The sequence below is a fragment of the Podarcis filfolensis genome, assembly GCF_964270895.1.
Source record: "Podarcis filfolensis genome assembly, chromosome: 3".
NCBI classification, from domain to species: domain Eukaryota; kingdom Metazoa; phylum Chordata; class Lepidosauria; order Squamata; family Lacertidae; genus Podarcis; species Podarcis filfolensis.
Window position 1 is genome coordinate 74,975,074 of NC_139606.1, and position 23,367 is coordinate 74,998,440.

General features: G+C 48.3%; 1 protein-coding gene and 1 long non-coding RNA gene across 4 annotated transcripts in view; both read right to left on the reverse strand.

Annotated features, from left to right (window-relative positions):
- URB2 (URB2 ribosome biogenesis homolog) overlaps nt 1–23,367 on the reverse strand; it is a 25,157-nt gene continuing 1,790 nt past the window's right edge. For all 3 annotated transcript variants that reach the window (XM_083605982.1, XM_083605981.1, XM_083605983.1), the window contains exons 3-10: nt 19,920–20,096; nt 14,920–18,283; nt 13,753–13,913; nt 12,622–12,732; nt 11,025–11,258; nt 4,950–5,040; nt 4,050–4,189; nt 1–660 (exon numbers count right to left, since the gene is read on the reverse strand). In XM_083605982.1, the coding sequence (XP_083462108.1) occupies nt 463–660; nt 4,050–4,189; nt 4,950–5,040; nt 11,025–11,258; nt 12,622–12,732; nt 13,753–13,913; nt 14,920–18,283; nt 19,920–20,096 (4,476 nt within the window). In that variant the 3' untranslated portion in view covers nt 1–462. The remainder of the gene's footprint in view (nt 661–4,049; nt 4,190–4,949; nt 5,041–11,024; nt 11,259–12,621; nt 12,733–13,752; nt 13,914–14,919; nt 18,284–19,919; nt 20,097–23,367) is intronic.
- LOC310759201 lies at nt 2,280–3,039 on the reverse strand. Its single transcript, XR_014546262.1, has 2 exons — nt 2,937–3,039; nt 2,280–2,697 (listed from the first exon to the last, which is right to left on the reverse strand). It is a non-coding gene; the product is annotated as an uncharacterized lncRNA (long non-coding RNA).

Sequence of the window (23,367 nt, forward strand, 5' to 3'; positions counted from 1 at the left end):
TTTTTTAAAAAAGAAAGAATTATTAGGTTTATTAATTAATTAATTTAATTAATCAATTAATTAATTAACAAGCTCTCACAATTACAGCACAATGCAGGGAGTGGTTTTCTTGGTCTCAGTATAAAAAACATATAAACCAAAAACATAATTTATTTCCACGTGTTGTTCTACATGAATACCTATTGCCTACAACAAAAGAAGACTGCATTGTCTCTTGAAGGTTCTGACTCCAGCATCTCTTTACCGAGTAAGCAATTTCTTCTTCAAAACATGCTTGCAATCATTAGGAAAGCATACATCTGTCAGTCACCTACACAGAAGTTGATATGGGCACCTGTCCAGATGAACACAGCCTCTAGATTTCAGATACTAAGTACACAAACCTTAAGAACAGCAAGTGCTCATCACCTTGAAAGACAGTCCTCTGTGAGATTTCAAAGCAGCAGGTAGACAATAGGTAGCTCATGCTGTGTACTTTTCATCCCCTTGCTTTAGAGCTTTGTGGTAGTGAGAATAATCGTGATACAGTTCCTTGAAAACTTCTCTCACTCCCACTGGTAAGGACGCATTTAAGAACTTGATATCACGCTCCACACAAAGATCTAGGATGTGATAAATCCCCTCAGTTAGATGTTTCTTTACAGCTGGGTGCAAAGTCACCTAGAGGGAACACAATGACTCATTAAAACGTGTTATTAAACACACGCAACACTCATAAGTAAAAGCTCTAAGGTAATACAGTAGCTTATTATCTGTCCAGCAGGTTACCTGATGTACAAAAACACAACCTGAAATTTTGTAAGACCTGCTGAAAAACTGAAAAATCTCAACACTAAAATGTAGTACACTTTTATTGTTGCATGCGTTCTTACCATTGAATTTAAATTTGCTTTATTCTTTATTGTAAGCCATCCTGACAACTTTGTTACAGGGCAACCTAGCACGTACCTCTCCTATGATATACTTCCCTAAGGCCGCTGTCATGTAGCAGTTTGCTTAGCTGACAACAGGTGGCGCTGTGAACTACAGTGGCAGCAGGCCAGGTGAGCCGCAAAGTCACAGCCAGTTGGGGCACCTCCTCAGCAATAGGCCTGGGTGATATATCGATATATCGCCCAGGACTGGTATGAGGAGCAGGCCGTGATGTTGGTTTCACTCAGTGGTATATTGTTTTTGAAATCATCCTTCAAATTCAAGACAATATATCCAAAGCATGAAGTTCATCAGTATGTAACGAATAATAGAACAAAAATTGAGAACACGGCCGTCCTTTATAGAGAAGACAGTAGGTGCAGAAGAGACCATTCACTTCATTAAACCAGCTTTGCTTTACGACGTTACTAGCCCTGAAAGTGATGATGCACATAAACACACACGAACACACTCTTCCTCCACTGTCACCTCCTCAGGCAGGATATGCACTCATTATCTATTATCCTCTTAAGCACTTCTAAGCCTGTCAATCATCAGAACTGGCTATAAAAATCTTCCACACCTGAGCGCTGGCTGTTCCCTTCCAGCCTTCCCCACAACTGGCACAATCTCTGCACTCAAATGTCACCCTGGAAGCATCTAGCTGCCAAGATTTCTAGCCCCAAGGGGAGATTGTGCTATTTTCTGCCACAGAGAGATCCTCTCCTTTCCTCCCTCCATGCGCCAAAAGCCCAAATTAGCTTCATGCTTCCAGACCTGTCGCACTAAGTTCCTAGAATAATGGAAATTAAACTAGAGGCTGTCATTAAAATCCAGGCTTCCCCTCTCTTCCCCAGGCAAGTAATAAACTCTTTCCTAATGAAGTGAACTTCTAATCGCTGTGACAGTTCATGCAGCTTCGGCAGTGCTGCAGAAGTGGAAGCTGCCTTCGAAGAACAAAATGACCAACGCGCATCATCCGAGATGGCTGGGGAATCATTATTACCAAGAAAAACCGTTCATCTTTATATGTCCCTGTTTAATGGGGTTCCAGCAGCCAACAACCGGCCTTTATTTTGCACCTGAAGTACGACATCCTCCTGAAAAAGCTCCCCCTAAAGCTGGAAAAACTGCAGAATACTGTCATGCTGATGCTAAACATTCGCAGAGCAGACTGTATTTTAAATTGCTGTCACCGCCCTTGGACTTTATGGTGAACGGCAAGAAAGAAATCAAATAAATGATTACAATGTGCTCCATGGGGGTGGGGGGAGCTGCCCTTAAAACTGTTTCAGGAGCTGCGGCTAGTGGTGAGGTTGCTGAGCAGGGCAACCTAAGATGAGCATGTGACGTGCTTTTTGGGGTGGGGTGGGGGGGACAAAACCTGCACGGGCTGCCAATTTGCTGCTGAGGCAGATCTAAGGTTCTTCTGTTGATGCATGGAGCCCTTGGGACTTTGATATCTGAAGGAACTCCTTTTCCAACAGAGACCTGCCTGTATGCCAAGAACTTTTAGTTACGCTCACCTTGTTGCACCACGACTTGCTGAGGTCTGTCCCGATGCAACCCAGAGGGGCGGCCTTTTCCACTATGGCACCCAAATTGCGGTACTAACTCTTGTCTGGAATAAAGCAAGTGCCATCTTCTTCCAATAGTTGCGAAAGGCATTTCAGCTCACCCAGGTGCTAGCAGGTTATGAATGCTGCGCCTAAGTGCTATTCATGGATTGTGTTCCATGGATTCTGATGTATATTATAGTATTTTCAATAGAATTTGGTTGCATTGCTGTGGACCATCCTGGCAACATTTGATAAGAGCAGTATAGAAATATTTTAAATAAAAATACATGGGGGAGGGGGAACTGGGGGGAAGAGCTTGCTTCCACACAAAATTCAGAATCCTCCTTCACTTATTCCCTGAACTGGAAAAATGGGTGCTCAAATTAGTATGTCAACTACGGATGAAACACCTGGTTAATGAACTGTATGTTAAATGGGACGGGGTTTTTTTGTAGTAGCTTGGACTACTGCAATGTGCTCTACCTTTGAAGGTGACCCAGAAACTACAACTAATCCAGAATGCAGCAGCTAGACTGGTGACTGGGAGTGGCTGCCGTGACCATATAACACCGGTCCTGAAAAACCTACACTGGCTCCTGGTACGTTTCCAAGCACAATTTAAAGTGTTGGTGCTGACCTTTAAAGCCCTAAATGGCCTTGGCCCAGTATAACTGAAGGAGTGTCTCCACCCCCATGGTCCAGCTCCGAGGGCCTTCTGGCGGTTCCCTCCCTGCGAGAAGCAAAGTTACAGGGAACCGCCAGAGGGCCTTCTCGGTAGAGGCGCCCGCCCCGTGGAACGCCTTCCCATCAGACGTCAAGGAAATAAACAACTATCCGACTTTTAGAAGGCATCTGAAGGCAGCCCTGTATAGGGAAGTTTTTAAATGTTTGATGTTTTATCATGTTTTCAATATTCTGCTGTCAGTCGCTCAGAGTGGCTGGGGAAACCCAGCTAGATAGGCGGGGTATGTATGTATGTATGTATGTATGTATGTATGTATTGAGTGAGTGAGAGGGGGTGAAGGCAGAGAAAGAAAGACAACAGAGCACCTGCCGAGAAGCAGACTCAAAAAAACAGCTAGTCTATCAGCAACAAAGACACAGCTTCCGATGTCAGGAACAGGCTTCAGCCTTGCAGGGTCCCGATTCCCTTCCCTGCACTGTCTGGGTTTGCTGTAAGCACACTTTGCCAAGGCTCCTGAACCAGTCAAACTATGGTAACTGCACACCATAGTTCACCTCCAAACCAGAATCAGAAACCCTGCTTTAAACTGAGGTTTAAGAACATAAGAAAAGGTCCTGATGGATCAGGCCAAAGGCCCATCTATCTCATCATCCTGTTCTCATGGTGGCAAGCCCTGAGCTTAGACCACCTCCATTAGCGGTGGTACTAGGCAGCCGTCATGGCTGGTGGCTAGTTTCCAAATTCTAATAAAAACCTACCTTAATTGCAAGCATCTCTTAAAGCTCCAGAATCTTTTTGCAATCTATTTATGATGTTTGATGCACAAGGAACATAATCATTATACTCTTCTCTTTTCCATTCTTACAAATAAATAGTAAATAGCTGATTATTACCTTCTGCAGTTCAATTACATACTGGGCCACAATGAAGGAAGATAACACAGTGAATTCTTCTGTTTTTGCAGCAATATAAGAATACATACGCTCCACCAAGTGGGCACACTTCAGTATAACTTCAAATTCATCTGTGATCCCTTGGAAAGCAAAATTTAAAGTCAGAGTTTTATTTTTTAATCCTTTCGTGATTCTCCCACCTGCCCCCCTGTAAAATACAGGAACAAACCAAAAATCAACCAAACACAACCGTTTCTGCAGCCTGTTATAAACTGTTAACAAAATGAGGGAAATAAGGGGCTGAATAGAATGTATGCATATGAAAACAATGAGACTGTGTAACAGGAACTCCCTCCTGACCTGTGCAGGGCAAATTTTAGTGCTGTGAAGGAGAATAGAAAGAAACATGACCTTGCATGTTCACTGAAGTACTTCGGCTGCAGTTCCATACACCAGGGGCAGGCAAGCTTTCTTCCAATGGAAGGTGACTGACCAATCAGGAAAAGCCAATGAGAGACCAGAGACAAAGGTTGATGTACCATCCCTTCTCTCTATGTTGTGGTTGTTGGGATAGGCTTCCACCTCAAGGAGTGAGGTCTTACTGGTTCTTGGTGTGATCATTGCCTCCACCCACTACCGAATATGATTCACCTTTCCATAAATGAACACTCTCTCACACAAAGCCACTGCACGGCACTAGTTAATTTAGGATGCACACTTTTTAGGATGTAAGCCCTACTGAGCAAAAACAAGACATATTTTGGAATAAACATTTTCCAGTTTGTGCTGCTAAACTTCAAATCTTGCAAGATGTAGCTGGCTCCGCTATGCAAAAGCATTTTACGCACAGGACAGGATCACAGGGTAGGAATAGAATGGGATACAAATAAAATACCAGACCTCTGTCTCCTTTCTGTTTCCCCTCGTGCATAACTGAAATAACCAGTCTATGGAAACTGTTCAAGAAAGATGGAGCTGCTTTGAGCATCACCTGCAAACCAATTAAATACAACATTGAAGCACTGGAACAAAAGGCAATCCGTGTTTTAACTTCAAAACAGATTTATTTGCTAAATTTATCTCCCACCCTCCCATTGCAATATGATCACAGGGCGGGTGACAAGCTACTAGAAAATCAACCATAAAAATATTTAACGGGGCCTAAAACTCACAATCCAGTTTTGGATGCAACATCCCTCCATCTGCCCTTCTCAATACACAAGCCGGTCACAAAGCTGAAGGGGTGACCTGGGACCAATCACACTCTCTTAGGCTAATGTCAGGGAACTGTCATCTGAGACGAAGGAGGTGAAAGGGCTCATGGAGGGTGAGAGAGACCACTCAGCGGAGGAGGGGACCAGCAGGGGGAGAAGTGGAGTTACAAGGGAAAGTGAGTCGGAGGGAGGGCTCAGAGATACTTCAAGCGAGAACAGTGGAGAGGTTTCAGGACCTCCCGTAGGGACACCCACTCCTCGGCGGAAACTGTCACGCCGAGAGTCCAGAAGACGCGTTTCCGTTAAGGAGCTTTTATGCTGGAAGAAGTTCCGCAAACGCCCACTGTCCGATTCAACGAGCGATTGATGGAGCCATGCTTAAGGAGCTCCATCACAGACAGAGGTTTGGGAACTTAGCCAAACTCTGAGGGATCAGGATTTTACGCACAAGCAGCTCACCATCCCATCACAGCAATCGGACAGTCCCTGAAAGCAGCTTGTGCAGAGAGGCATCATGAGCAACCCAGCCGGAGCCGGAGGAGCAGCAGGAGCTGGAGAAGGTCCAACTCTGGAAGAAAGGTACAGAGTTTTGGAACTCCAGCTAGCAATGCAAACGGCGAGGCTAGAAGAAAGGAGGGCGCAGGATGCAGAAAAGGCAAAAGGCGCTACACTAGCAAGAAAGATGCCAGGAATGGTGCAGAAGTTTGGGGGGGACCCCAGGAACTACCAAGCCTTTAGGACAGAGATGCAGTATGCTCTCGAACTGCAGTTTAACGACTTTCCCGATGAGGCATCGCGAGTGGCGTTTGTGATTGGCCATCTCGAAGGGGGGGCGAGAGACTGGGTCCGGCCCCTGATGGCAGGGAATAGTGACATGCTGAAGGACGCGAGGAAGTTTTTTCGCGCCATGGATTTGATGTTTTCCAGCGAGATTGAACAGGGACTGGTGCGCAGACAATTGATGGCTTGCAAACAGGGGAGCCGATCGGTTCGTGAGTACTGGACTGAGTTTACAATGTTGATACATAAATTGGGGTGGGACCTATCGGCGGAACCCATTCAAATGCTCTTTGAAGAGGGGCTTTCTTCGGCGGTGAAAGACGAACTTTCCCGGGCGCCCAGGGCGGAGTCTATGGACCAGCTGACCAAATCAGCGCTGACCATTGGAGCGCGCCAGGAGGCAAGAGCCTTGGAGAAGCGGGAGGGGAAAGGAGAGCGTTGGAGGGATTTCCGCATTCCAGAGATTCCAGAACCCAGTTTCCCGCCCGGAGAGCCGATGGAAGTTGGAACAGCGCGCGCGCGCGCAGTTTCAAATCCCAGTGAAGGGAGGAAGAAGGAGGGAAAGAGCGCCAAGAAATGTTACCTCTGCCAGCAGCCAGGTCACTTTGCCAGAGTCTGCCCGCAAAGAAAGGAATGGCAAGGGATGGCGGGAGCTGTTGGGGGGAAGGAGGAGGAAGTCCAGGAGCCAGTAAAAGCCAACGCCTGTCTGCCTCTGTCAGGGCACTGCAGACAGGCCAAGGAGCAGTAAAAGTGCCCACTCCGGAACCTCCAAGACCAGCTCTAGTAATAGAGGTGCTGCTAGAGCTGGCAAACGGATACCCACTAAAAACCAAGGCGCTGTTGGACTCAGGCAGCTCCTGTAATTTTATGAGCAAGGAGTTTGCAGCTGAACACCAGATACAGACACTCCCTTTAAGCAACCCCCTGCAGGTCACCACGATTGATGGGAGGGAGCTGTTGGGGGGAGAAGTTAGCCTACAGACCGTCCCAATGGTTATGAGGGTGGCAAGGCACACTGAAAGGATAGCGTTCAATGTAGCCACCCTGGGAGGGGCGCCAGTCATTTTGGGAATGAGCTGGCTAGCGTTGCATGACCCGCTAGTGGGCTGGCATCAGAGAGTGGTCTCCTTTGGGTCAGCACATTGCCTGGAACACTGCAAAGAGGGAAAGGTGCCAGAAGGGGCAAAAGCCTCCCTAGCAGGGATGGAAGTGGCGGACAAAGGGAAGGTGCCCAAACAATACGCTGACCTGAGCAAGGTCTTCAGCGAAAGGGAAGCAGATAAACTACCACCGCATAGAGACTTTGACTGCCAAATTAACCTGGTCCCTGGGGCCCAGCTCCCCGTGGGCAAGCTGTACGCCATGTCAGACAGGGAAATGCAGGAGTTGAGGGAGTTTATTGACAAAAACCTGAAGAGAGGTTTCATCAGAGAGTCCAGAGCGGTGGGGGGCAGCCCAGTGTTTTTTGTGGACAAAAAAAACACGGATAAACCGAGATTGATCGTGGACTACCGGCGGCTAAATGCCGTGTCAGAACCAGTGACTTTCCCCATGCCCAGGATTGATGACATTTTGACCAGGGTGAGGAAGGGAAAGATATTCACGAAACTGGACCTGAGAGGAGCGTACAACCTGATACGAATAAAGAAGGGGGATGAATGGAAGACAACGATGTTCACCCCCCTAGGGGCTTTCGAATATCTCGTTATGCCCTTTGGATTACAAGCAGGCTCCGCCTGTTTTCAATCGCTCATGAACCATGTACTGGGACCTTTGCTCTACAAGAATTGCGTGGCCTTCCTCGATGACGTGCTGATATATTCAGAGAATGAGGAGCAGCATGTAAAGGATGTCAGGGAAGTGCTGAGCCAGCTGCAAGCAAACCAGTTGTGGGTGAAATTGGAGAAGTGTCAGTTCCACGCCAAGGAGGTGGATTTCCTGGGGTACCGCTTATCAGACAAGGGATTAGCCATGGATCCAGGCAAGGTACAGGCGGTGCTGGAATGGAAGACACCGAAAACGAAAAAAGATGTGCAAAGGTTCTTAGGGTTTGGGAACTTTTACCGTAAATTCATCAAGAACTTTGCCCACTTAACGGCTCCCATCACGGACTGTCTAAGCAGCAAGAAGAAATTCGTTTGGACGGCGGAGGCGGAGCACGCTTTTGAGGAATTGAAAAAGGCATTCGCTTCGGAAGAACAGCTCCTGCATGTGGATTTACAAAAACCCATGAGAGTGGAAACTGATGCCTCAGACCGGGCGGTGGGGGCGGTGCTGCTTCAGCCAGGGAGCAATAAGTCGGAATGGAGACCGTGTGCCTTCTTTTCGCGTAAGCTGAACAAATCCGAGAGGAATTACACGGTATATGACCGAGAACTACTCGCCATTCACGAAGCGTTCCGGAGATGGAGACACTTACTAATTGGCGCACAGCATAAGGTGCAAGTGTGTACGGACCACAAGAATTTGGAGTATTGGAGAACGGCACGAGTGCTCAACCAACGACAAGTGAGATGGGCCCAGGAGTTCTCCAAATTCCATTTTGAAATCTGCTATGTGCCAGGTCCAGAGAACATCAGAGCGGACGCTCTCTCTCGCAAACCTGAATATTTGGAGGGGGAGGGAGCGCCAGAAGAGAGACATATTATCCCAGAGGACCACTGGGTGTGTGGTGCGGCCTGGGTGGGGCAAAGAGAACTGGTAGAGGGAACGGTAAATGATGAGTACGCCCAGGAGAAGCTCAGAGGTTTAAGGAGAGAGGGAGAAGACCCCGGAGGTTTTGAAGAAAGAAACGGGGCATTGTATTACAAAGGGGCGCTATATATACCCGAAGGGGAATTGAGGGGGAGAGTACTCAAACAGCTGCACGACAATCCCACAGCGGGGCATTTTGGGCAACACAAGACCATGTGGTTGGTGACCAGGGAGTTTTGGTGGCCCAAGGTGAGGGAGGATGTACGGGAGTATGTGAGAAGGTGTGACCAATGCCAGAGAGCCAAAGGAGAAAGGCGGGCACCAGCGGGGTTATTAGAACCGTTACCCACACCAGAACGACCGTGGGAGGCGGTGTCGATAGATTTTATGACTGATCTGCCCAAATCCCAGGGGAAAACCGCCATACTAGTCGTGGTAGACCAGTTAACTAAGATGGGTCACTTTGTAGCTTGCTCACATGCAGTCACGGCGGAAGAGACAGCAAAATTGTTTGTAGAACATATTTTTAGGCTGCATGGCGCCCCCTTGAGGCTGGTTTCCGACAGAGGGAAACAGTTCACGTCCAGATTCTGGAGGAAGCTTATGAGCTTGTTGCACGTAGAGGTCAACTTTTCGACTGCCAGGCACCCTGAGACCAATGGGCAGGCGGAGAGGGCAAACGGTATCCTTCAACAATACCTGAGGTGTTATGTCAATGACAGAGAAAACGATTGGGTCGAAAAGTTGGCACTAGCGGAATTTGCTTACAATAATGCAGAGAATGTGTCCACAGGGATGAGCCCCTTCTTGGCTAATTATGGGTGCCACCCCAGGGCGTTTCCAGGGGAAGGAGGAGAGAGATGGAGTGTTCCGGCCGCTGAACTTTTTGTAGAAGAAATGGAAGCGATCCATCGTCAACTCCAACACAACTTAGAAAGGGCCAAAGAAGAATATAAGAGGCAGGCAGACAAGAGCAGAAGGGAAGGTGAAACAATTAGGGTGGGGAGTCGGGTCTGGCTATCAACCCAAGGGTTGCCGTTCAAGGGGAGTTGCAAGAAATTGAGACCCAAAAGATTGGGACCATTTGAGGTCATCCAACAGGTCAACCCAGTGGCTTTCAGACTCCGGTTACCGAACCACATGAAACTGCACCCAGTATTCCACAGGTCATTACTGTCACCATACAGGGGGGAAGGTGAAGGGGTGTCCACACGGGGGCCAGCCATAGAAGAAAGGGAAAGCCGCAACTATGTGGCGGAAATCATCGACTCCAGGTGGAAGGGTAATCAGGTGGAGTATTTGGTCGCGTGGGAAGGGGAACCGGAGTCGGAAAACACCTGGGTGAAGGCAGAGGAGGTCCATGACGAGGTCTTGATCGAAACGTTCCACCAAAGGTTCCCCAGGAAACCTCAGACAGTAGCGAGGTTCCGGAGGGAGTACTTTGGCACCACCGACGATGAGGAGGAACTGGAGGGATTCAGGGAATCGGAGTTGGAAGGGGGTACAGACTCCGAGGAGGAGGAGTACTTGGAAACCGGGAACAGCAAAAGGTGGAGGGAAGTGTTCGAAACTTCGGAAGATGAGGGAGGTTCCTTCAGGGGTTTTGCTCCCTCGCCTCCCGCAGAGGAGGGGAGGGAAGGGGGTGAAGGGGGCCCTAGAGGGGAGGTGGATGTCAGGGAACTGTCATCTGAGACGAAGGAGGTGAAAGGGCTCATGGAGGGTGAGAGAGACCACTCAGCGGAGGAGGGGACCAGCAGGGGGAGAAGTGGAGTTACAAGGGAAAGTGAGTCGGAGGGAGGGCTCAGAGATACTTCAAGCGAGAACAGTGGAGAGGTTTCAGGACCTCCCGTAGGGACACCCACTCCTCGGCGGAAACTGTCACGCCGAGAGTCCAGAAGACGCGTTTCCGTTAAGGAGCTTTTATGCTGGAAGAAGTTCCGTAAACGCCCACTGTCCGATTCAACGAGCGATTGATGGAGCCATGCTTAAGGAGCTCCATCAAAGACAGAGGTTTGGGAACTTAGCCAAACTCTGAGGGATCAGGATTTTACGCACAAGCAGCTCACCATCCCATCACAGCTAAGCTACCTGTAGGTGGTTGTGAGGATAAAATGGGGAGGAATGCTATGCATGCCACTTTGAGCTCCTTATGGGGAAAGGTGGGCTAGAAATGGAATTAATAAATAAAATCATGATGATGGGAGTTGTTGCCCAGCAACTTCTAGACCTTAGGAAAAAGGATAAAAACACATCAAAATCAACATACGAACTCTGCCCCCTTCGTTACCTTAGGATGACACTGCAGGATGGAAAAGAGAACCTCGTGAATTCCCAGGAAGATGTTCCCATACTCCCTTTGGTCGAGAGGGACAGTCAGAAGAATATTGAACACCAGGGTGACATGATGCGGGTTAGAGAGAACGCCTTCTCCTTGCCTTAGGAGGGCTGCCACTGTCTCCAGTATAGGTACTGCGAGGATGGGTATGCGCTTTGGATCTTGAGATGCCTCTTTCATTTGCATCTGAGTCAAAAAGGAAAGAAAGAAGCAGCAGCTGTAGGAAAGGATGTGTGCCCCTGTTTCTCTACCATGTCCTTTCCTGGCAAGCTTCTGCTGCCATCAAACAATGAAGCAGAGCTTCCGGAGGCACATGTGGTTTTCTCCAACAGAAGGAATACTGGTAAGTGAATGAAGATCCATAGTTCTGTATGCAAGACACCCGAAATCTGACTTTGTAAAAGTTTATGTACGTTTACGGCAGAAGGATGTACCAAGCAATATAGGCAGAAATCGACGGCCCTTCTGTGCTACCATTTCTTTCTAGCTCAATAGAGGTAACTCTGTTTTCTGCACACACACACACACACCAAGAGTCTCAAGGTTGCACATCACCTGCTGGGATACTACATCTCCCCAGCGCTGGATGAGTGATGTTCTGAAATTCGGAAAGATGATGTTTCCCCAGAAGGGACATTTCATCGTTCCTGCAACTTCTATTTGTACCTGCATCACAGGAACCTATTGAACGTCTCTGATGCGGCCAGCAATTCCCCTCCCCTCCCTTCTGTACCACTTTGTAAATACTTAACTTTTTCCATTTTCGGTTTATGTTATGATGGCTATGCACTCCCCTGTTAGGTATCTTAGTTCTGGAGCACAAACAATTTTATTTTTATTTTTTTTAAGTGAAAAGAAGGAGGGTTACTATTTTCTGCTGGAATTGCAACTGCTTCATCAATTCATCTATATATTCATTGCATACACAATATAATTTCCCCCCTCTCTTCCCTTGACACGTATCCTGCCCTGTGCCCAAATCTGCTATGCTCTTGAGGGTTGAGTGGGAGAGTTGTGTGGGGAGAGGGGGTGAAGATTCCTTTGCACAAGGAGAAATCATTGAGCTGACAGAACATCCCCTTAGTGCAACTTTAACACACTCCAATGTCCAGAGTGGCTTCATATTCTCCCACTGTGTAACCCTAGGTCTGGAACACTCATCCAGTCCCCATTTGGAGAAACAATTCCTCCCTCCCTTTATGATTCTTTGGAAGTGGAGTGCTATCACTCCCATACAGAAGTGCACAAATCCAGCCATGTTGCAAAACTAAAGCTTGGAAAGGGCATGGCCCCAACAAGTGTAGCTCCTCACTTTCCATCTACTCATGTACACATCGGGGTGGGGAACCTGTTGTGCTCCAGACACTGCCAAACTCCGGCTCCCGTCAGCCCCAGCCAGCTTGGCCAATGATGGGAGTTGGAGTCCGATCAACAACACCAGCTCCCCACCACACACTCCTTGGGAATAAAAGACATGCGGGGAGTGCATTAGTGTCAGTAGCACAGATAGGCTCTGAAGCACCACAGTTCTGGCTGCAGAGATACTCACAACGAAAGCAGTGATTATCCGGGGACTGGAAAACCAGAACGCTTTCTCTTTCTCTCTGCTTAAAGGGCAGCCAAGCAGCACTTTGACTAGAGTAACAGCCGACAATGCTTCCTGCACAAAAGAAAAACAAACATTTCAAACAGGAGACGTGAAAGTGAAAGGGTGCAACCCCAGGAAAGTTAGGTACAATCACAGTTCCATGGAAATGAATAAAATTTAAGTCCATCAAAATAAGAGTTCAGACTCTGCGTTATACATTTTTTTCTAGACATGTAGAATATTTTTTAATATGTCTCTTCCTCAGACCTCCTTTTTCCATTTCCATTTCCCCCTCTTTCTTCACACAGACACACTGGTTTTCAGGCTTTTCCTTCTGTGGCCACTGAACACTGTCCTTACTGGGCTCTTTTAGGGCATTATTCCTTTCCCTAAATATATGTTTATTTCTGCAACCCCCACAGGTTACCCCCAACTCTGCCAATACTTTTCTGGTGCATGTGGTTTTAGTAACGCAAGGACAAGCATTTGAAAACTTGAGATATTAGCACGTAAACAGAGTAGGATCTGTACTAGAGGCCCAATTCCCCATTTACAGTATTTACAAGTGAAAGGCTAAAGCGCTTTGGGAAAGGGCCATAACTCAATGGGCAGAACATACATGTTGTCCTGAGCAGGTCCCAGCTTCAATTTCCAGCATCTCCAAAGAAAGCAAACATCAGGCAGTAGATCTGAGAAAAGATCTCAACCTGAGATCTTGGGAGAGCCAGCGCCACACAGAATAGGCAACACTGGTTAAATCAGGAATTGGCCTGCCAGATGTTTGTGAACTACAACTCCTATCATCCCCAATACCAAGGGAAGTTAGAGGAGAGCAACAATATCTGCAAGACCAGAGGTTGTTCCTCATCCTGAGATTAAATAGTTTGATTCTGTAGAAGCCAGCCTAAGATGCCCAAACATGCCAGTTTCAATCCTACACATTCTGATACCTCCTTTCCACATAAGAGTAGTAAAAAAAGTGCTTGCTGTCATATGGTTGCTATGTAATGTCATAGCAAGGAGTAGGATGGGCAATAAACAGTTGTGATGCATATGAGAAGTTTAAAAGAGAAGTAAATCATTTCCCCCTACTTCATGATTTTGTTTCCAAATATTGCGAACATCTAATCCCTCAAGCACCACCCGCAACATGGCACAAAAGTCGTCAGGGGTACAATTCTCCACCAGCTGGGCCATCAGTTCTGTCAGCTGCACTTCCAGATCTCGAATCACTTGGACGGTGACTCCAGGACCTGCAATAATGAAAGACAACACTATCATCCAAACTCCAGGCCCGCTAGAGGCTGCTGGGTTCTGAATCATTTTAAGAACAATTCACAAAATGGGTTTGCATGAATTGTAACGCTTTTCTGAACTTCTGCTGAAGTTCTTGGCATCCACCTGTCTCGAGAGACAATGGAGTGCCTCTCTGAGGGTGAAATGAAACTGCTGGAGAAACACTGTGCCTGCTGTGGCTGCAGAGACCCGTAATGGCTGCCTCCTGCATTGTTTTTGCTGCACTAGCAGCACCAAAATGATCTCTCTAGGACAAAAGCCTGGGCAATGTATATGGAGGTCCTGGGCTGCTCAGATGGCAAGACTCCCCTCAGTCTCACTGATATGGTCCAAAGGAAAGCAGAACAAAACATTTGGTGCTAGCTTGGTTGCAGGAGCTGCTGGAAGGAGGAGTACAAGGCGCCATCCAACCGTCTTAGGGACGCCACTCTATTTGTGTAGGGTTTACTCCTTAGCCTTTTCTTTGTATCTTTCATCACACACAAGCTTCCATCAAAGAGAGTAAGTGCTTCTTATGTGGGTAGGATCCCTATTCCTTTCAAAAGCCTGAGGCTAAGGAGAAGAACGGGTGGCCCGGCCTTCTCCTGACACATGACCTTGATTCTGAACTCTCTAAGGGAACATCATCATGATTTTCCCTGCCTAGTACAACAAATAGATGGGATCTTGCTATAGGACAGGGTGGGTGGTACAATGCACGACAGCAAGTAAGGCTGTGCTATTAAGCAGCAGCTATCAGCCAGATAGGGAGCCTGTGGCCCTTCGACTACGACTCCCATCATTACTGACTGTAGACCACAGTGGCTGGAGCTGAGGGGAGTTGTAGTCCATCTACTTTTGGAAGGCCCAAGGTTCCCCATCCCCAAGCTGGATGTCTGTACCAACATTTTAACTCACAGACTCCCTTAAGGCTTCCATGTGTAGCAAAGGGCTGAGAGAGTAGGAAGGATAACCAGTTGTTACCTGCAAGTAGTTTTCTGATGGAGTGAAATGCAACAATGGAAGTTGCTTGTGCAGGATACAGTTCAGGCATGGAACAGAAGGCAGTTAGGAACTGCAGTGCGGAGCAAAGAAACTGGACGTTGCCACCAGCCAAGTCAAGTTCTCTCAAGAGCTGAATGTAGAAACGTTGATACAATTCGCGGTGAGACAGCTGCTGGCATTTGCTCGGCTGTGCGGGGCTTTTTTGCGCATTCTCCCCCGTCACTGACTGCGCAAGAAAAGAATCTGCTTTCAGAAGGGTGGTAATGCATGGCAGGAACACCAGAGGCAACGGCTGGCCTTTTGTGTGATTTCTAAGGCAGAGCTGGATGGTTGCTCCCGTCTGCAGCACTGCCTGTTCCAGCAAAACAGGCAGTGTTCCTGAAGCCTGATGGGTCCCCTGCTGCTGGAGGTGCTGGAGGTGCAAAGTCAGAACTTGACACTGTGCTGTTACTGCCACCAAGAGGAGCTGGTCAGCTGCAGGGCTCCAACTCTCAGCATGTTCGCTGCTGGCTGCACACGGCTTGCAAGTGGCTAGGAACAACATGAACTTTTCCAGGTTCAGCTTCACACTTTGCCTCCTCTCGAGAGTGAACTGAAGGTAGTGCTCCAAAAAGACCTGGACCCCGCATAGAAATTCATCCCACGGAGCAGCTGCTGAAACGCCGGCCGAAGTCTTGCACGCTGCAAATGCAGAGGAGAGGGCCGCTTCGAGAACATCACTGGCATGCAGGACCTTGAAGGATGAATTTGCGTTCCTGCCTGTCTGCAGGCAGGCCAGGAGACGGTAGCAGGTTGTCCTGAACTTCAGAGACAAGGCCTCGCTGCAAGCAACGCTTGCCTTGGTGTTGGCAGCCAAAGATAACAGCAAAAGGAAGCACCGCGTGTGGCCCAAAGGAAAGAGGCTGTCCAGATTCAACGCCAAAATTATATCCAGCAAACCCAAAAGCCTATTGAGGTGCTCTTCTTCCAAGGTCACATAATCCCTCCCCTTTGCTGATGATAGTATAATCTGAGCAGCTTTCTCCATTGCTGTCCAGCACATGGAAGGTTCGCTGCTAGGCCCTGTGCTGGCACTGCGACCAGAAGGGTCAAACTCACACCATGGGACATCTTCTGCAGACAGCTGTTGTAGAGGCTGGTTGGCAACGATGCTCGCACAGTGCTGGACTATGTGGCTTAGGAAAGAGGAATGTAGCGCCCGCAGTTCTGGAAGAAGAGGACTATGCAGCAAATCTGTAGACACCTTTCCAGTGGTGATTAAGGAGCTGCCGTCACCATCAGGGGCTGCCTGTGTCTGGTTCGCCAAGAGTGTTTTCAGGAGCACACCTGCAATGTACCATGTATCACTCATGGATAGATAGGGGGCCAGGATGGGAAGGTTGGAGACTACGAGGTGCCAATGAGTGGTAGGGTAAGTGAGGCTAGTTATTGCGCCTGCATTGCCATCCCAGGGCTCTGACTCTTCTCCATTCGTGCAACATCTTCCAGACTGAAGGATGAAAGCTCCAGCACACTGCAAGGCCTGGTGGGATGCCTCTGTCTGAGAGCTGGATTGCATCAGCATCATCTTCATTTTCTGAAGCACCAGCCATTCTGTACAGTATCTGCTCCCTGAGCAGGAACAGCTTAAGAGCTTTGTGATCTTCTCCCAGCACTGCGTATCCAAACCAGGGAGGACAGCCGAGAAGTCCCAGTTGCCTACGGTGGAATCAGTAAGAGCCAAGGTTGTTTTGCCTACCGGGGAGGCATACTTGGGGCAATTTAAACTGAAAAGAGTATTGACCGCTACCCAAGTGCAAGCAAGGAGGAGAGCAGAGCCACCAACTTTCTCTACCCAAAGCTCCAGCTCTGTTTCTTCTGCCTGGCAATCTGTCAGCAGGACAAACAAAGCTCGGATCACCTCCCTCTGCATCGTCTCCATCAGAGCCTGAGTCCGACGCACAACAGGCAACGGGGTGGAATCATCTAAGCTCCTCATATGGAACAGAACAGAGTGCAGCAATGAGCTCATGGACTGGAGCTTCGAGGCCACGTCAGAGTCTCCTCTGACATCAGGTATAAGGAAAGTCTGGCACTTCTCCAGTATGAGCGCCACAATGTCCAGGATCTGATTGGGTGGCAGATCGAGGAGGCACTCGCAGAGCTTGGCCCGGATGCCTGCAGGAAGAACCGGGAGCCTCAGCTCCTCTGCAGCAGGACGGCAGATGACAGACAGAACCTCCTCAAAGAGCTTTTGGAACTGGCGCAGCTTGGCGTAAGTGTGGAAGAGAGTCGCGACGAGTGTCTCCTGAGCCTTTTTCGTACGTGGCTCAGAGACCTCTGCATCAATCCAAGCAGAGGCCACCAAGTCGTCCAAATCAGGCTCCACAATCAAATGATTTAAGGAGATCAAGGCCTTGAGACACCTGAACCAGGCAGGGATGGCAGGCTGGGAATGACTCACCAGAATCTGTGCCAGCTGGCGGTAAAAGTGAAACTGCACTTCCTTGTGCCGAATCCTATCCGCGGCAACGTTATAGATGCCATTGCTCAGCACCGAGTTCAAAAGCTGCTCCACGGCCAGGAGCTCCGAGGTCCATTCTGACGGAGAAAACTGGCTGTTCCAAAGATCCTCTTGCAGGTTGGAAATCCTTAGACAGCGATAAAGCCTGGTGAGCATGTGGAAGCAGACAAGGTGGTTTTCGGCCTTATTGTAAGATTCTAGGAACAACTTAAAGAGCAGAGGCACTGAGTTTGCTACCACTTTCCCATGAAGAGCTGGAGGACAAAAACTAGCATCTTCTAATCTAGCCTGGATTGTGCTGGCCGGCAGCAGCAGATGTTTCAAACCCCCTTTTCTTACGGCGTGAGGCTCCTTCTCTTGCAGCAACTCTTCACTGTAAGACGGCAAGAGTTCTGGCCGGAAAATACCAGCCACCAGCAGGGCTTCTATGCTGCTCCGGATCTCCTTGCTCTGATGCTGACGCAGATGGCCGTCTTCCGCCTGTGTCCATGCCCCGCTAGTGAGCAAATGCCTCAGGAGCAGGCACGGCTGAAGCAGCTGCTTAGTCACTTGCCCAAATACGCGGTTCGCATTGGCCTGCTGCCTCTGAATCAGAAGATACTGCTGGAAGGTCAGCTGGAGGACTTCAAGCAACTGGGGTGACACAGCCTCTTCTGATGACAACTGCCAACACGCCAGACAGGACAACTTGCTCAGAAGGTCCACCAGGAGCTCAAATTTTGCAGTGTAAACTATCGAGAGAGGGGGCACAGACAGGATGCCACTACAGCAACTTAGCACAGTGCCAACGTCCCTCAAGGTTTTTTGGGCATAAGAGGTGGAAAGCTTTTCATTCATGACCTGGAGAGAAAACAAGAATCAAAGACAATTCACGGGCAACCTTCTACATGGAAATGATACTCTAATGGTCAATAACTAGGGGAGCTGAAGGTCAGAAGCTCTCCATCTAGTGTCTTCTTACATGATGTTTGGTTAGAGTTACAGATATTTACTGCAGCTTATGTATCATGTAATAAATCACCTATTATTATTCTTTACCCCTCTCTCTCTCTGCCATCAGTATTGTTGTCCCTTCCAACAAAAATATTGTTGTCTCTAAGACAAATAATCCACTGAGGTGCCTTGTAAGCTTAGATCCTGACAAAAGAGGAGCCAGGACCTGCTGACAGCCAAACTAAAGACCCCTAACATGTGGATGAGGGGAATACCATAGTATGCAGTCTTTCTGAAAGTCAAATGTGACACTGATTCTAAAAGCTGCAATGTGCTTCTGCAGAATGAAAAAATTCTCTTTTCTAAACGTCATCTAGGCTGTTCTGCCGCATATCCTGTTCTAGTGACGTTTTAGATTAGGTTCTTCAAAAGTGACCAGAAAAGATTTTGTTCTTATAAACATTCTATATTTTAATGTCCTAAATATGTTTGTTCTAAACTGTTCAAAGCAGTATGTTCTCAAAAAATTACAGAGCTAATTTTCCCGCATGATTGCAGAATTTATTGGGCAATAAAAGACTGACAGCACAGTGCTAACCTAGTCAGTAGCAAGTCCTATTGACTCCCCTGGGGCTTACTCCCAAGATAAGTTAGGGCTACAGCCTAAAACTATCTGTTATACAGTTATAATCACAAAGCCAGTTATTGGGAGTTAGACCCTATTGTACTGGGAGTTACATCCCAATGTATTCAGTGGGATTTGCTTCTGAATAAATATACACAAGATGGCCTTGTTTACACATCAAGGTAAGGCTGAATCTTGGGCTACAGCTTGTGGTTCATAAGGAGAGACAACATGCTAGGTCAAACCTTGTCTTAAAGGTAAAGTTAAAGGGACCCCTGACCATCAGGTCTAGTCGTGACCGACTCTGGGGTTGCAGCGCTCATCTCGCTTTATTGGCCGAGGGAGCCGGCGTACAGCTTCCGTGTCGTGTCATGTGGCCAGCATGACTAAGCCGCTTCTGGCGAACCAGAGCAGCGCACGGAAATGCCGTTTACCTTCCCGTTGGAGCGGTACCTATCTACTTGCACTTTGACGTGCTTTCGAACTGCTAGGTTGGCAGGAGCTGGGACCGAGCAACAGGAGCTCACCCCGTCGCGGGAATTTGAACCGCCAACCTTCTGATCGGCAAGTCCTAAGCCCTGTCACAAAACAGGATTTTAAAAGACCAGGGAGGAACAAAGCAGTTGTGACCTCACTGGAAGCCACACCAAATTTCTCGCATGCACACGAGGATTATATATACATACAAGCTGCAGCCAATACATATAAATATGGAAGCAGGCACATTCGCAATATTAGAGGAATACGGCAGTCAGGGTGAGCAACAGCTGCTAACAGTTAGTGGAGGTTACCAGAGAAAATTAGAGGGGAACTTATGATGGAAGAGGTGCGACAGCCAAAAAGGCCCAGCGTAGACTATACAGTACCCACTGATAAACAGGTTCATACTGTCCTGAACATATCTACACATCAAGTTACCTGTGCAATTGAAAAACGTAGGGTGATTGTCTTTCCATCCTTGAAGAGACTCTGCAGCTTCCTGCTATGAAGGATGTTGTCCAGGTATGTCCAAAGCTTCTCAACAATATCATTGGGCAATTCAAGTTTCTTGTTGGAACAGGAAACCAGGGTATGGCACACCCAATCCAGCAAGACCTGTGTTCACAAATATATTTATACACTAATAATAGCCATTCTGCATCTTTTAAAGATAAAGGGGGTGGAGGTGGAGGGAGGGAGGAAAGAAGGAGCGTGAAGACACATAATGCACTGTCCAGATGAAAAAAAATGCCTAGAAACCATGTGTAAGCTACTCTGGAGTTTCATGGAAGATTCCAAGAGTGCTAACAAGAAGTTCAAGTTCAGCTGGAATTCTGCATATGCTCCAGAACTATGGGCAGGATTCACTTAACGAGTCCTGTCAGCAATGACTGAGCAGCAACTTCTGCTTGCGCAATGACTCATGGTATAAACTCTGAGGGTTCATGGATTTTGATGTCTCAAAGCACTATTCAGGAGCAGTAAAGTTCTTTTCAAGTCCCACTGGTTTCAGTGCAAGAGAATTGAGCACGAGCTTAACTCTCCCACTGAGATCAGAAGGATGCCTAGACTGGGGCTTTTAGGAAATAAAATAGCAATCAAGGTGTGCTAATACTCTGGAAATCCTAATGTAGAATGTACCCCCATCGTGACGTGTAAGTAACATTATTTGGAAAGGCAAGACAGTACAGTTGCTACAAAAACTAGGTGTTAAATATTTACTGAAACCCAGATTTCCTTGAGAGAATAAACATATTTACAGTAATGTACCAAAGATGGCACTCTTGTAATAAATCTTATTGAAATGAAGCGGGACCTCAGACGGCTAGAGCGAGTATGGCGGGGTGCCCGTGACGGAGCCTCAAGAACATCTTATAGGGTTTTTATGAAAACCTATGAGATGGCAGTGAAGGCTGCTAAGAAGTCTTACTTCTCGGCCTCCATTGCATCCGCTAGCTCTCGCCCGGCGCAATTATTTAGTCTTTAACGTCCCTTGAAGGACAGCCAAATTTAAATAACAATCTGACACACAGCTGTGAGGCATTTGTGAGCTTTTTTGCGGAGAAGGTCCTGTTGCTCCGCCATGACCTCCCTGCCAATTTGGATACAATAAATGAACTGGAGGCCCCTCGACTGTCCTCGGGTCCAGTATTGGACCACTTTGACCGGATATCTCCAGCCGATGTGGACAGACTCCTCCGAGCTGGAAAGCCCACCACCTGTCCTCTTGACCCGTGCCCGTCATGGCTGATTAGAGCGTGTCCAGTCGAGGTGCGGGCCCCCCTGGGGGATATCATCAATTTGTCCCTTGGCACCGGGATATTCCCAGGGGAACTGAAGGAGGCAGTGGGGCGTCCGCTCTTAAAGAAAACATCATTAGATCCCTTAGATCTATCCAATTACCGCCCGGTTTCGAATCTTCCGTTCCTGGGTAAGGTGATTGAGAGAGCGGTTGCTGAACAGCTTGGTAGGTTTCTGGATGAAACATTGGCTCTGGATCCATTCCAGTCCAGCTTCCGCGCTGGTCATGGGACCGAGACAGCTCTGGTCGCCCTAACAGCTGATCTCCGCAGGCAGCTGGATCGAGGCGGGTCGGGGCTGCTGATTCTTCTAGATCTGTCAGCAGCCTTCGACATGGTCGATCACGAACTCCTGGACCACCGCCTTGCCAACGTGGGGATCCAGGGCACAGTCCTTCAATGGCTGCGCTCGTTTCTCTCTGGTCGGGGACAGAGGGTGGCGCTTGGGAGGGAATTGTCATCGCGCCACTCCTTGGTGTGTGGTGCCTCAGGGTGCGATACTCTCCCCGATGCTTTTCAACATCTTTATGCGCCCCCTCGCCCAGCTTGTCCGGAGTTTTGGGCTGGGTTGCCATCAGTATGCTGATGACACCCAACTCTATCTGTTGATGGATGGCCATCCTGACTCGGCCCCAGACACACTGACCAGATGTCTGGAAGCTGTGGCTGGATGGTTACATGGGAGCCGGTTGAAGTTAAATCCTTCGAAGACAGAGGTCCTCTGGCTGGGACGGGATGATATGGGATTGAGGGGGCAACTCCCATCTCTTGCGGGGGTGCAATTAGTGCCAGCACCGTCCGTTAAGAGTTTGGGTGTAATCTTCGATACCTCCCTCTCTATGGAGGCGCAGATTACAGCTATAACAAAGGCGGCATTTTTTCATCTCCGCCAAGCTAAGCAGTTGGCCCCTTATCTCTCTCGCCCTGACCTAGCCACTGTGATCCACGCGACGGTCACCTCCAGACTGGATTATTGTAACTCGCTCTACGTGGGGCTGCCCTTGAGACTGACCTGGAAACTCCAGCGGGTGCAGAATGCCTCGGCGAGACTCCTTATGGGGTCTTCGCTGCGAGACCACATTCATCCGGTACTATACCAGCTGCACTAGCTCCCGGTGGAGTACAGGATCAGGTTTAAGGTGCTGGTTTTAACCTTTAAAGCCCTATACAGCCTAGGACCCTCGTACCTACGGGACCACCTCTCCTGGTATGCCCCACAGAGAAGCCTACGGTCTGCAAATAAAAACATCCTGAAGGTCCCAGGCCTCAGAGAGGTTAGGCTGGCCTCAACTAGAGCCAGGGCCTTCTCGGCTGCGGCTCCAATCTGGTGGAACGCTCTGTCACAAGAGACTAGGGCCCTGCGGGACCTGACATCTTTCCGCAGGGCCTGCAAGACAGAGTTGTTCCACCAGGCCTTTGGTCAGGGCGCAGCCTGACTCCCTCCTCTGGCAACCTGCACAGAATTTTGCTTAATGGTTGCCATCAACTTGATTTTAATTAATTTTTATAATGAAATATTTTTAGAATGTTGGATTATTTGATTGTTTAATTATTTGGTTGTTGTTAGCCGCCCTTAGCCCGGCTTCGGCTGGGGAGGGCGGGATATAAATAAAATTTATTATTATTTATTATTGTATGATTGTAAATTGTTTAAACTGTTTTTAATGTTCTAACCTGCCCTGAACCTTAGGGTGAAAGTAAAGGGACCCCTGACCATTAGGTCCAGTCGTGGCTGACTCTGGGGTTGCGGCGCTCATCTTGCTTTATTGGCCGAGGGAGCCAGGTACAGCTTCCGGGTCATGTGGCCAGCATGACTAAGCCACTTCTGGCGAACCAGAGCAGCACACAGAAACGCCGTTTACCTTCCCTATTTATCTACTTGCACTTTGACGTGTTTTCAAACTGCTAGGTTGGCAGGAGCTGGGACCGAGCAACAGGAGCTCACCCTGTCACAGGGATTCGAACCGCCGACGTTCTGATCGGCAAGTCCTAGGCTCTGTGGTTTCAACCCACAGTGCCACCTGCATAGGGTAAAGGTAATAAATAAACAAATAACAACAGCAGCAGCCTTTTATGAAAAATTGAAC